At 45.2% G+C, this 15,230-nt stretch overlaps 1 protein-coding gene across 1 annotated transcript in view; it reads left to right on the top strand.

Moving 5' to 3' along the window:
* Window positions 1-11,171: 11,171 nt before the first annotated feature.
* The window catches only part of cds1 (CDP-diacylglycerol synthase (phosphatidate cytidylyltransferase) 1), a 32,722-nt gene continuing 28,663 nt past the window's right edge, over window positions 11,172-15,230 (top strand). Inside the window, exon 1 of the mRNA XM_077231316.1 lies at window positions 11,172-11,591. Coding sequence (XP_077087431.1) covers window positions 11,529-11,591 — 63 coding nt within the window. The 5' untranslated portion in view covers window positions 11,172-11,528. The remainder of the gene's footprint in view (window positions 11,592-15,230) is intronic.

Raw genomic sequence — 15,230 nt, 5'->3', positions numbered from 1 at the left:
TTGAAACTCATTATTATGCAAAACTGTTATCCACTCACAGCAGTGGGCGTTTATTTCCAAGTCTTCAATGCGAGACGCCCATAAAAACGACTCGGTTACTAACGTAACCTCGGTTCCCTGAGAGGAGGGAACGAGTATTGCGTAAGTAGCTTACGCTATGGGAAAACTCCTTTTCTCGAGAATATTGAAGTCTTTATGTAAAACGCATTGCAGCTGCACAGCTGACAGCAATGAAGGAAGGCAGCTCGGTCATTGGCTGTGCTGCGGCAACTTGCTCGAACCAATGACGGGGCGACTCTGAATGCGCGACCAATGAGCGCGCTTCGCGCCCGCGCGCGTCAGAGCCCGCCAAGATGGGCGTGGCCAAGAGCTATATATTGGGCGCCCCGTCATGAGAGTTCTTTAGGTTAAAACGACTGAAGCGAACTAACCAAGCACAAGCACGGCAGCTTACGCAATACTCGTTCCCTCCTCTCAGGGAACCGAGGTTACGTTAGTAACCGAGTTGTTCCCTTTCGAGAGGTCTCTCCTATTGCGTAAGTAGCTTACGCTATGGGAACACCATGCAAAACGCCGTGCGTGCTGAACTTCGCCTTATGATAGCCAGAGGCAGGTGCCTGAGCTAAAAAAGCAAAGTTATCATCCAACTAGCCGGCAGAGGCGAGCTTTATATGTGGGAAAGAATACAGAGCGGCTAGAAGGCGCTCAGTGTGACACAAGCACATACATAATCTAGATACGAACTCGTAGTTCAACTAGCATCATGCTGATAGTACATTGGAATGCAGTGTCGGGACCTGTAGGTTGTAGAACCTGATAAATGTGGACGGTGAGGCCCAGCCTGCCGCCGCACAAATATCCTCGATCGGTATCCCGCTCGACCATGCCCAGGAAGAAGCCACACTCCTGGTGGAGTGTGCTTTGACTCCCCAGGGGCATTGAAGTCCCTTAGCTTCATAAGCCAGCGCTATAGCTTCAACTATCCAGTGAGAGATTCTCTGCTTTGAAACGGCGGAACCTTTCGTACGGCCGCCAAAGCATACAAACAGTTGTTCTGTCTGTCTGAATAGGGCAGAACGCTCCAAATACACTCTGAGAGCCCTAACGGGGCAGAGTAGATTAGCGTCGTGTTCGTCTGCTGGGGACGATAGCGCAGTTAGGGAGATAACCTGTGCTCTGAAGGGAGTGGTGAGCACTTTAGGAATATACCCATGTTTCGGTCTAAGGACGACCCTGCAGTCGTTAGGTCCGAATTCTAGGCAGGCAGCGCTTGTCGAAAGCGCGTGCAGGTCGCCCACTCTCTTGACCGAGGCGAGTGCCAGCAAGAGCGCAGTCTTGAGCGAGAGCTGTTTAAGGTGCACGGTTCGGAGTGGTTCGAACGGAGGCCCTTTAAGAGCGTCTAGGACAGTAGCTAGGTCCCAGATCGGCACTGAGGGGGGGCGTGAAGGGTTCATCCTCCTAGCGCCCCTTAGGAAACGAATAATTAGGTCGTTTCTTCCCAATGGACGTTCCATTACAGGGTCGTGTGATGCTGTGATGGCCGCCACATATACTTTGAGCGTGGAGGGGGCGCGGCCCGCCTCCAGAAGCCCTTGTAGAAAAGCGAGTACGTTCGTAATCTCGCATGTTTCAGGGTTCAGGCCCTTGGCATTACACCAGACACCGAACACTTTCCATTTCTGGGCATATAAGCGTCTCGTGGAGGGCGCCCGCGCCTCAGCGATGGTTTTTAGTGCTCCGCTCGTGAGGTTCCTGGGAACCCGTTGAGGGGCCATGCATGAAGGGCCCACAGATCGGGGCGGGGATGAAATATCATCCCGTTGGCCTGACTGAGGAGGTCTGGCCTCAGTGGAATCGGCCGTGGTGCAGATTGCATTTGCATCAGATCTGGAAACCATGTTTGGTTCTTCCAGAGTGGGGCTATCAGCAGCACTCCGTCTTTCTCCTCTCTGACCCGACTGATGACCTGCGGTAGCATCGCGATCGGGGGAAAGGCATATAAGGGACGGCTCGGCCAGCTCTGGGCGAGCGCATCCATGCTTTTCGTGAAGAAAAGAGGGCAGTGCGCGTTCTCCTTGGAGGCGAAGAGGTCGATCTCCGCTTTGCTAAAGGTTTTCCATAACCAGTGAATTGTCAGCGGGTTGAGAGCCCATTCTCCTGGGAGAATTTTGTCTCTGGATAGCATGTCAGCCCCCTGGTTCAGGGCACCTGGCACATGCGCTGCTCTCAGCGAGCGCAAGTTGTGCTGGGACCATAAAATGAGTCTCCTGGCCATTGAATGCATGGAGCTCGACCTGAGTCCACCCTGGCGATTTATGTACGATACTACCGTCATGTTGTCCGTTCGGACCAAGACGTGTTCGTTTCTCAGCTGTGGGAGCAGGGCTCTGAGAACCAAAGCGACCGCTTTCATTTCCAGACAGTTTATGTGTAGGCGCTTCTCCGGGTTTGACCAAAAGCCGGAGACAGGCCTGCCCTCGTAAAGGGCCCCCCAACCTATTTTGGAGGCATCTGTCGTTATCATCTTTCTCCTTGTGTTCACACCCAGACTCACGCCTGACTGGTACCAGTCGGCGGCTTTCCAGTGCGTCAGGGCTTTTATACAGCCGTGGTTCGCTCTGATTAAAAGGTGGCCCGAACGCCACGCGTGAGTAGGGACGCGGCTCTTGAGCCAGCGTTGGAGAGGGCGCATATGCAACAATCCTAGCTGGAGTACGGCCGATGCTGAGGCCATGAGACCGGGCATCCTCTGAAACCGCTTGACGGGGGCGAGCGCGCCCGCCCTGAATGATGTTGCAAGGCGCCGGATGGTGAGCGCGCGCTCTGATGAGAGACGCGCTGTCATTTGCATCGAGTCTAGAACTATTCCCAGGAAAGAAATCCTCTGGCTGGGAGATAGTATGCTTTTTGCAAAATTGATTCTTAGACCCAGGCATTCTAAATGGCTGATAATCCAAGATCTGTGTGTTATTAACTGACTCTCTGATTGTGCTAGAATCAGCCAATCGTCGAGATAATTCAGTATTCGCACTCCCCTTCGCCTTAGGGGGGAAAGTGCTGCATCCATACATTTCGTGAATGTACGGGGAGCCAGGGACAGGCCGAACGGAAGTACTGTGTACTGGTACGACTGTCCCTCGAAAGCGAATCTCAGAAACGGCCTGTGATGAGGCGCTATTGGAATGTGAAAGTAAGCATCTTTCAGATCCACTGAGAGAAACCAATCTCCTGGGCGTACTTGCGCGAGGATATGCTTGGTTGTTAACATTCTGAACGAGCGAATCATTAGTGCTTTGTTCAGGTGTCTGAGATCTAGGATGGGGCGGAGACCGCCATCCTTTTTCGGGACGAGAAAATAGCGGCTGTAAAAACCTGCCTCGCTCAGAGAGGGGGGAACAGTTTCCACAGCGCCCTTTTCTATTAGTTTGCGCACCTCGGTGCGTAGAACATGTGAGCACTCTTTTCTCACTTTCGTCTCGACCACAGTCGTAAAACGTGGTGGTCTGCGAGCGAACTGGAGCGAGTATCCGTGCTTTACTATATTCAATACCCATTTCGGCATATCTGGAATATTTTCCCATGCCGCTGCGTGTACAGATATGGGCTGAATACAGGCTAGGGGCGGGCCGCTGTGACGCAGGGACCCGGCCAGCGAATCGCCTGAGCTCATAGCTCTCAGAGGCGCGGGCGCGCGCTGAGCAGCTGAGTGAATGGGCGCGTGTGTGATTACAGCAGCGCGCGCTGTGTCTGTAAAACTCGCAGCCTGGGCTGGGGTTGTGTTTGACACTGTAAGGACAGTGTTTATAAGTGGGGGTGCATAAACAGTGGTAGGCACACGCGTCACTTTTATAATGTTTCCCGCTTTTACTGGGGATGAATTTATAACTGTGTGAACAGTGCTTGTGTGTAGTGGTGCGTACATGACCGTAGGCACGTGATCTACATTCATGGGGTGCGCAGCTTGAGCTGGGAATGAATTTGGCACTGTTTTGACAGTATCTGGGAATGCACACCTTGTGGACATGTGAACCCTTAGTGACACAGGCAGAAAAAGACTCTTTTTGTGTTTTCTGTGCGTCGCCGTAAAAACGGCGTTTGTTTGCAGGTGAGCGAGCTCTGTGACTGGCCCATTGACTGCTGTATGAACATATCCAGCCGCCTGTAAGGGGACTGGGTAATGCTTGAGCTTTTGCAGAGAGAGTGGTCCGGCTTTTGCGAGACACGCACTCTCTCTTTTCATTCTTGTGGCTAGGACGGCTTTCGAGGCTCGGGGTTCAGCACAATCTTGGGCCGAGGACCCCGACGCTCAGAAGGCGGCTTGCGGTTGTGAGAGCGCGAGCGGCGTCGAGCGTCAGCCTGAGGCGCGGGCTGAGAGGCGGTGGGGGCTGTTCTAGCCCGCTGCGGCTGCGGCGGCCTCTGTCTGCTCTGCGATGAGCTGGAGCGCTTGGGCAGGAAATGCTGCATAGCTTGTGAAGCATTCTGGGCCTCAGTGAAGCGTTCGGCGAAACCCTTAACCGCCGGTCCAAACAGCCCGCTGGTGGAGATGGGCGCGTCGAGAAATGGCGCCTTATCCGCGTCCTTCATCTCAGTCAGAGTCAACCACAGATGGCGCTCGAGAACAGTCAAATTAGCCATGGCACGGCCGATAGACTGGGCGGTGGCCTTCGTGGCTCGCAGGGCTATGTCAGTCGCGCTGCGTAGGTCCTTAAAGGCTTCGGGTTCGGGGCCAGACTCGTCCATAGAGCGGAGAAGCTTGGCTTGGAACACTTGAAGTACCGCCATAGAGTGAAGCGCTGATGCAGCTTGGCCGGCGGCGGCGTAGGCGCGACCGGCGAGAGCTGAAGTAGTGCGGCAGGGCTTCGAGGGGTGGGAAGCTTTGGCTTTCCATCCGGTGGTGGAGGGCGGGCAGAGATGATTGGCCACGGCCTCCTCGAGGGGCGGTGTTCCCTCGTAGCCTCTTTCCTTCGCGCCGTCCACAGAGGAGAGTGAGGAAGAAAAAGAAGGCTTTAGGCGCGCAGAGTGGGGGGCTTTCCACGACTTGGTGAGTTCGTCGTGAACTTCCGGGAAGAAGGGAGAAGGCCTTTGCCGAGGGGCCTGCTGGCGCCCCTGCAGAAACCACTCATCCAGTCGGCTCCGGGTTGGTTCTTCGGGAGAAGACCAATCGAGCCCGAGGTCTTCCACGGCCTTAGAGAGAACGCGGATAATCTCGCTATCCATGGTGGAGCCCCCGCTCGCGCTAGCTAGCGTCGACGGGGCGGGGTCGAGAGTGGAGCCCGGCCAGTCGTCCGATGCAGCGTCGATTGACAAGCTGTCATCCATTCCCCCGTCGTCCTCGGACGCGCCGAAAGTCACAAGGCCCACCGCTCTGCTAGAGGGGTGTGGGTCCGGCTGGGTGAACTGAACCGGCGGTGGGGAAGGCAAGAGCGGCGGTGAAGCACGCGGAGACTGGCTCGGCGTGACGTCACTGAGCTCAGGTTCAGGAAGCCTCTGTGAGCGGCGCTTTTTCTTAGTGCGCGGCTCGAACAGAGGGATGGCGGCGATGGGCTCGCTCACGGCGAAAGCGGCGAGGCGAGCCCGCAGTGCGGAGAGACCCAGGTCGTCACATTCGGGGCATCCGCCCTTGGTCAAAGCAGCTTCTGCGTGGTCCCGGCCCAGGCAGCGAGCGCAGATGATGTGACGATCCCCGTCCGGGAGAAGGTCTCTGCACGACGCGCAGGAAGGCATTTGAAACAACGCCTTGGAAAATTTGCTCTTTTACAAGTGTCGCAGAGCGAACAGATGTAAATACTTGCGTGAGCAGTACGCCGGATGGCTCAGTAGGATCGCGTTAGAAGGCGGCTGAAGGTGCCGACGTCCTCGTAGCAAATCCCGCTGGTATGCTTTTCGACGGCGAAGCTTCAATAATCCGGAGGATCCAGCGAAGAAGGTGTTCGCTGAAGGAGATTAAATCTAAAGAACTCTCATGACGGGGCGCCCAATATATAGCTCTTGGCCACGCCCATCTTGGCGGGCTCTGACGCGCGCGGGCGCGAAGCGCGCTCATTGGTCGCGCATTCAGAGTCGCCCCGTCATTGGTTCGAGCAAGTTGCCGCAGCACAGCCAATGACCGAGCTGCCTTCGTTCATTGCTGTCAGCTGTGCAGCTGCAATGCGTTTTACATAAAGACTTCAATATTCTCGAGAAAAGGAGTTTTCCCATAGCGTAAGCTACTTACGCAATAGGAGAGACCTCTCGAAAGGGAACCGAGCGTTTTTGAGCTAGGCTCAAAACTAGGGTAGAAAATAGCCTATTACTTATTCATTTGATGTTTTTGAATGTAAAAACCAAGCGAACGTCATAAGTTGACCTCAGACAACAATATAATTTTTTTTAAAAAGCCAGTTCATGACCCCTTTAAGTGAAAACTCTGAGTATGGTTAACCCTGAAATAAGGGAAACTCTGGGTTTTCTGTTTCAGAATGGGAGGTAAGTCATACCTGAGAAAGCAGGGTAAGTCAAGCCCGTTTCTGAAAGAGAGGTAACTTATACTCAGAGTCAGTTACCATGGTATGTAACACCTCATTCATTCTTTCAGGACATTTATTCATTGCGCACATTTCAGTCGCGCAGAGCGCATCAAAAGGAATGAAATGTCATGTCCTTTTATGGACGATCCTGTCAATAAGATACATTCATAATCTCATCCATCCTTACATCAGAAACATCAACCATCGCGGCCGTGCTCTTGCATCCGAGCAGATTCTTTGCGTTGCCTTACGTTTCTTTGCAAATGGAAGTTTTCTTTATAACATCGGGGATGCAGAACATATTAGTAAGGCTACTGTTTGCAGAGCGGTAAGGAAAGTGTGCCTCGCTCTTAAGCGCTTTCTGAGAATTTTTGTATTGTTTCCTGGGCACAAACCAGTGAGAGTCATCAAAGAGGAGTTTCAAAGGATTGCAGGTCAGTGGTGTATAAATCGGTTTAAATGAGGCTAACCTGATAAATTACATTCAGTTAAGAAATAAGAATATCTTGCTGCGACCCCTGGAAGTAACCTAATAATTAGAATTCCCTTTAGGATTTCCGAATGTGGTTGGATGCATTGATGGCACACATATTCCGATCATTGCACCTTCTGAAAATGAAGCGGACTATGTCAACAGGAGATCCATCCACAGTATTAATGTGCAGGTACACTGACAGCCTACTTTTTCTAATGGTCAAAGACTAAATCACAATACTGTAACATCTCTCATTCTTTGCACTGTCAAGATCATATGTGATGCTGCACATATAATCACAAATGTGGAGGCCAAGTGGCCCGGCTCTGTTCATGACTCAAGAATGTATCATGAGTCAACCCTGAGCCAACAGGCTGGAAAGGGGTAAGTGATGTATATCCTATACACATATTTCAATGTATGCACTACACACTTACAGGGGAATTTCTATGCAGCTCTAAAGCAATGTGAACTTTCTTACAGGAGATATTGATGGCTTTCTGCTGGGAGATAGGGGTTACCCATGCCGACCAAATCTTATTACCCCTTACCCAGAACCTGAACCAGGCCCCCAGCAGCGCTTCAATGTAGCACACTGCAGGACGAGAGCCCGGGTGGAGATGACCATAGGCCTGTTGAAAGCACGTTTCCAGTGCCTACGTCACCTCAGGGTAACCCCTGAAAGGGCCTGTGACATTATTGTGGCATGTGTTGTTTTTCATAATATTGCCATAATTAGAGGGGAGCAACACCCTGCCCTACAATTACAAGACCCTGAAGAAGACCCCAATAACCCTGCAGATTTCCAGGATGGAAGGGTAGTCTGGGATATGATATGCCGCAATGTCTTCTCAGATTAATCATGATATCCACCACCACCACCACAAATAAAAAAAAAATGAATAAACACAAAATCACAGCAATTTATATGGTGTTCTTTATTTCCTACAAATGCAACCACAAAATAATTAATAAACAAAATCACAGCAATGTATATGGTGTTCTTCATTTCCTAAAAAAATATATATATATATATATTTCAAAAATATTTTTTAATGTTTCAATACTTTCTAGAATTCACCTGTGGCCATACACTAACCTCTAGCTTTAGTTTCAGAATCTCGATTTCCAGATCTGCCTTTTGGATCTGGCGGTCCAAGTATACAAGTTCTTTGCTGTTTTTTTCTATCTTTTTAATAAGAAGAAGTCTATATAACTCCTTAACTTGCAACTGAAAATACAGTAGATTAGAGTTACATCATGTAGTTCTAAAATTCAGAATTAAACTGTGGCATTTACTGTAAATCACTGAACTGTGTTCATCTGTGCATCAGAAGTTGATGGACCTTCCTCCTGCTGTTCATCCACACTCTGGGGGGGGGGGTAGAGATAAGAATTATCATTTATAGATATAAACTTAGATTATTTAGGCTACTCCACATATAAATGTGAATGTGTAGATTGTTTGATGTGTAGACATATAATATTAACATTTCCTCTGTAGGCCTCTCTGTGGCAGCAGAAACGGTTTCTTCATCCCCGTCATCCTGTGAAGATGAGCATTTCATTGAGTACACTTTATAATACTATTTTTCATAATTGATGGTGTATTGAGTAGGCTACTTACAACTATCTGGGGTTCTGTTGGGACAGGAGGCTCCAAGAGACAGATATTACCTTCCGAATCTGTTGGGACCAACGAAACCCAACCCAAAGTAATATAAATGGAAATATCACATTTAGTCTATATAAAAAATAACACATACTGTAAGTAGACCTCTTACATTCTATGAAGGCACTTAAATCTTCTGGAGTGACTGGCTCTGATGAAGTCCCTCCAGGAATTCCCTCAGCCATTGGCCTTCCAGCATTCAGGCTCAGGGCCATCTCCATCTCCTCAGCAATTGTCAGAGGTGGTGGTGCAGGTCCTCCCCCTGTTTTACGAGCCTCTGCCTTCTTTCTGTTGGCTTTGTAGAAGTCAAATGAGAATGAACATTTAGACCTATGTCAAAAATGCTGCTGCACTGCTAGACACTGAATGCTATTTAGTCATTTAATATGTCAAATGTTTGTAAAGCCAGGTAGCTACTCTACACCTATGATATGCTCAAGGCTTACCTGATTGAAGTATGTTTTTATATTTCATTTTCAGCTGCTGCCATGCTCTTTTGATGCCTGCAGGATTGCACCTATACATGAAAATTAAATTAGGTTTAATAAAATACTGTTCTTCCAGTTTCACCTCTGATATTAACAGTTGGTTAAGTTACTCTAAAATAGTTCTTAATTACTAACTACAAATTACATCTTCAACAAGTCTGATTAGATTAATGTAATAATTACTATCTCTAGAAAGTATTGGTCTACTTACTAGTTTGGCCTACTTATTAATTACTTTCTAAATCCCAAATCAACCTCAACCACTTGAACAATAAGGAGAGACAAGAAACTACACTTTTAATGCTTTCAAATAAACAATATACAATTGCATGAATTATTCTTGAATTGACCAAAGTGTGTAACTAGAGGGAGAAGGTTACATTAACAATATACCTTTTAAAATTTGATATTAAATCCACTATTGTTTTTTACAGAATTGTTTTATAGTCTTTAATTTAATTACAGTATTTAGATTACTTAGTAATTCATTGCACCCAACACTGTTTAAAAGTAATTAAAATGTAAACTTACGCATTGACTCGAGCAGCTATTTTCTCCCAAGCTAACTCTCTGTCCTTCGCCGCTACAGCCGTGTTGCTTTTTTTTAAAATACGTGTTCAAATTCTGCATATGCTTTCATAAGCACATCCAGTTCTGCTGGTGAGAAATATGCAGACCTCTTTTTGTCTGACGCTGTTGCAATGGTGACTCGTAATATCTGCGCTCCATTGATGATGGCTTTTTATAGTTGTGGTGCACGGGCTTAACTCAGAGTCAGTCAACTTAGAGTTGATTGAACGTACTCATTTCAGCAGTTCTGAAACCGAAAACTCAGAGTTTCCCATCTCAGGGTAAGTCAACTCAGAGTTCAAGTTTTAACTCAGAGTTGGTTGAACCTCATTGAAACGGGCCCCAGATGTAACGTACACAAACTCATGTTGGTTGACATTGTAACAACTATAGCAAAGTTTTGATGACTTGGCAGTAAGCAAGAAACATGAACGCCAGAAATTTAAGCTGATTGCTGTTCACTTTAAAAGATATATTTTTTTAAAGTAAAAATAATAGCCAGAGACACATTATCTTCTGGCACTGCATGAACATCTAAGCCTACATTCATAGTGAACTCTAAAAGAGTGACAACCATATTAGCTGCAGTGTGTCTGTGTACATAGCCGAACTGCCATTACAAGACTAAAGTAAAAAATAAAGTTTCTTAGTGAATAACAGATCTTGCGGTTTATTCATTCTGATCATTAATGGAAAAAGAATTTCACCTCATCCAAACACTTTGGGAGTGTAAAAATATTGTGAGGAATTTTTTTTCTTCTGTTTAGGGGTGAAGTTCAGAAGATAACAAAACGGGTAGCCGGAGAAAGCTATATAGCTACGGCATTTTGTAAATGATGATCATTTTATGGTGAAATTTCAGAAATTCACTTTTAATCTGCCACCAAACAGTCTACATAAAGGTGCTCTAAACGATCATCTCCTCATCTGTTCCAAATCCTTCTTGTCGGTTATTGGCTGGAACAGTTTGTCATGTTTTGTGGTGCCGGTGTTCTGACGGAACACCAATAGGCCTACCCATCAGAATGTGGTGCCGGTTATCCCAGTTTGTTTTTGTTGCCGTTTTTGGAGCGGGGTGTCTGCAGAGACCGCGTATTTGTCTTATAAATGATATGAACTAAATTCTTAGAAAGACATGTCTAATTTCTGGTAATTGCATTCAAAGAGTCATAAAATATTTTTAGATATGTAGCCAGCTACAGGAAAATCTAAAGGAGGACTTAATAGATATTACCTTATGTGAATGAAACTTCCCTAGGATAATTATTAACTTTAATGTGTTAACAATTATAGGAGAGCTAGTATTACAGTCCAAGAAAAGACTGTGTGAGAGTTTTAGGTTCAATGTAACAAAAGAACGTCATCATGGTGGTGAGATGTCTTGACTTCGCAATAGCCTAGGCTTTAGCCTACTAATAAACTCACAAGTACATCATCAACAACATTCACAGAAACAATTAGGCTACACATGGACTGTCGTCAGAGTTTGAGAAGTGAAGTCTGAACCCCAGCCGCAGAGTGGAGCAGTGTTTCCTCTTTATGTTGAGTCACTGAGTGAGTGAGTGAGTGAGAGAGAGAGAGTGTGTGTGAGAGAGAGAGATTGGTCTCTCACTTAACTAACAAAACAGCAGCAGATCTGCGAGCATAAACAAATGCACGCAGGCTGCCTGTCCCTCCACCTGCCGCGGGAGACACTTTGATGGTAGCAGTCGGTTAAATTAACCGGATTATTGGGACTGACACGAACCCCGCTCTGCTTCATTTTAACGCGAACCTCCGACGATATCTATGTACAATTTAGACTGAAATAAGCAAAAATGACAGAGCTAAGACGGCGAGGAGGAGGAGAACCTGACAGCACGGAAAACATCAGTGACAAGGTAATTTATGGAGAACACGTTCATTCAGTAGGCTTTATTTCTCACAGTCGATTGCGAATGACCTTCTAGCTAACCAGCTAACGAGCAACCAGTCAGACCGCTTCAACCTGAGCAGATATTACACAAAAACAACTCGCTTAAGGTAATGTTAGGATTATATGTTGTGACATTTGTGTTATGGGACTGTCCCTTTTAATTCAATTTATCTGTAAACTGGGGATTGCCTCATATGAAGTTGCTGAGCCAAACACGCCGCAAAGCCAGCCAGGGAGTCTGTGTCGCAAAACCTAGTGAGCTGCCTAACTAGACAGCATTTTGGGCTTCATAGACGTGTCTGGAACGTTCTGAACACTGAACACCATCAACTAGGTAGCCTAAGTTTGTCATGCTCAAAAATAATGTATGTAGGCACTGGTCACTAGGGTTTGAGTCAGCTGTCAGAATCAGCTGGCGTGTCATACAGAGCTGTTTAATGTAATTTAAATTAGAGTTCAGAAACAATGTATTTAAAGAAATAGTTCACCACAAAATGAAAATTTTACCATTTGATCACCCTCATGTTTTTTACAAACAAGCACGACTTTCTTTCATGGAACACAAAAGGAGAAGTTGGCAGAATGTCTTCTTTCTGTTTTAAATAACATTTATTTATTGTGAAACATATTGGGTGCCTTTGAACGTGCTATAACAGGAGGACTAAAACTGCTTTTGCAGGATAGTAAAGTGAAGTCATTATGCACTCTTGAGCTGAAAAATCGATTTAGTTTTAGAGGTATATATTTGGTACATTGGTAAATATTTATTTAAGAGCTGATTATGTTTTGAGTTAGCTCTGTGTCGGTGAAGTGTAATTTAGTTTTTCTCAGTTAAGAAATGTTCAAAAGATCAAAGTCAGTGTTCAGTGTTTTGTTATCAGTTCCTTTGTTTTTATGAATACTCTAGACAATTAAATGCTTTGCTTTTACGATATCTAACAGAATCTATTTACAATCAGTTTGCTCTTTGTGTGTATGGTGTGTGTATGTGATTGGGCTAGAGCCATTTCCTCTTCCCTGGAAATGATGTAGTGATGATGATAGCTGAGCGTTGGGGTAGATCACATGTGACAACAGATCACTTGTCCACAGTGTGAAATAGTTGAGAAGGGAGTAACTCAGCAGGGCTTCGTCCTGGAAATGGATGATTTGAACTCATGAGTCAGTAGTTACAGTTACAAATGTTTTTAGTCACAGACAAGGCTTTTGAAGGAGATCTGTGTGTGAAGGCTTCCTGTCATGTCTATGTATTCTTGAACTGTCTTATAAAGACTATACACTGGACCATTATACTGTATCCCCTGGAAAAGTTTTCTACAAGTGGGTGTGGAAAAATTTGTGGACCAGAACTTGTCTTCTCATTAGGAAGCATGGCATTAGTTTTCCCTGTTATGCTGATGATACTCAGCTCTATATTTCTTCACGCCTAGACGAAACTTACCAATTCACAAAATTAACGGAATGCATAGCTGATATAAAAAACTGGATGGCTAGTAGTAATTTCCTACTACTTAACTCTGAAAAAACAGAGATTCTAAATATTGGACAAAAAACTTCCTCATGTAATAACCTAGAATACTGTAACACATGGTGGCTGCTCTGTCAAGTATTCGTCGGCGGTTAGGAACCTGGGTGTGCTCTTTGATACCAATCTTTAATTTGAAAGTCACATGTCTAGTATCTGTCAAACCGCATTTTTCCATCTTAAAAATATATCTAAATTACATCATATGCTCTCACTGACAAATGCGGAACAATTAGTTCATGCGTTCATGACATCAAGGCTAGATTATTGTAATGCTATTATTGCCCTGCACGCTTAATAAACAAACTACAGCTAGTCCAAAACGCAGCCGCTAGAGTTTTTACCAGAACCAGGAAGTATGACCATATTAGCCTGGTTCTATCAACACGGCATTGGCTCCCTATTAAACATTGTATACATTTTAAAACATTGCTGATTACTTACAAAGCATTAAATGGTTTAGCTCCCCAGTATTTGAGCGAGCTCTTAATGCATTATAGTCCGTCACGTCTATTGCGATCTCAAAGTTCTGGCCAGTAGATAATACCTAGAATATCAAAATCGACTGCTGGCCGTAGATCCTATTCCTAATCTAGACTAAAAACACACATATCTTTGACCTAGCATACACATAACACATTATAGACTTCTATAGTTCAGTGTTAGGCTGCATAGATTCAGCCGGAACCGGAAACACTTCCCATAAATCCTGATGTACTCGTTGCATCATAAGAAGAATGGCGTCTACGCTAATATTAGTCTCTCTGTTTATCCCGAGGTTTACCGCAGTCCGTCAGATCCAGGCTGTATCCAGATCTGATGAAGGACCTGCACCTGGACACGACGACAGCGCAGTCCTGAAGTGTCAACTAGTCTCTCCCTAGTGAAGGCCTCCTTCTCCTTCCCTTTATCTCTGTACAGATAAAACGTTGTCAAAATAGTTCCGGTTCACATGGCTACTCGGAAGCAATAAATAATTCTGTATTATACATTTTTAAGGCCAGACAAGTAGTTTGTTTAGGTCTAGGGCTGCAACTAACGATTATTTTGATAATCGATTAATCGGACGGTTATTTTTTCGATTAATCGATTAATCGGATAGAAATTAAATTAGATTTTTTTTTATTATAACTAAATAAAACCGTAAATCAGGGTATTTATGTGTAAAAGTGTACTTTAAAAAGTGCAAAAGCCACACATTGAGTTTTACTAATATCAATATTTGCATTGTTTTTAATGATAATTGCTGATGGCAAGTTGACAAACATGATTATTGTTAAAAAAAAATGATATCCAACATATTATGTTTTAACACAATTTTTGTTAAAACAAATTTACACAGACATGTTGTTCAGATGTGAATATCTGAACTAAAAACAAACTAAAAACATCTAAAATATATAATTCATTTAATTTTTATTTAAAATTAATTATATATAAGGAATATAAGGATAAAGAATATAATATATATTATATATATAATATATAAAAGAATATAATATAAGGATAAATTGATTAAATATAGAAAGACTGAAAACAATTGTGTGAATGTAGAGCCGCAGTAGATCGCGTTTGAAAAACAATTAAAACTTAGTAGACAAATGCTATAAAAAGAGAACGGAATGGAGGTAACGTTACCCAGCAAGCTAACAGGCTTGAGTAAAGGACAGGAGAAATTATGCATTAGTGCACAAGCATTCGCTGAAAACCACTGAGTACAGTGACTAAAAAACAATATTTTACTGCTGCTGTTATTAACTGCCTTTGTATTTAATGCTTCACTTTGTAAACACCGTTTTAATTTAACCTATTTCTGCGGTAGCGCTATTTTAATCCATCACTTACGTTGCGAGCGAACTGATTGCACAACCTGATGCTCGAGACAAAATACAGACATCCCGGAAGTCCCGGGAGTCTCCCGCATATTGATTGCGGCTCCCTGATGCCCGCGAATTAGTTCAAACTAATGCTCGAAAATCTAGAGCGCGCAAGCAAGAGCGCGCATGCGAGACGGAAGAGACTGCTCCAAACCGTGTAGCGCACGCGCTCGGCAGAGCGCCTGAGGGAGAGAGACCTTGC

This window comes from Siphateles boraxobius, unplaced genomic scaffold, assembly GCF_051911475.1.
Source record: "Siphateles boraxobius isolate OS27281-9 unplaced genomic scaffold, OSU_SipBor_1 16, whole genome shotgun sequence".
NCBI lineage: Eukaryota > Metazoa > Chordata > Actinopteri > Cypriniformes > Leuciscidae > Siphateles > Siphateles boraxobius.
This window is presented reverse-complemented; position numbering and strand designations above follow the sequence as displayed.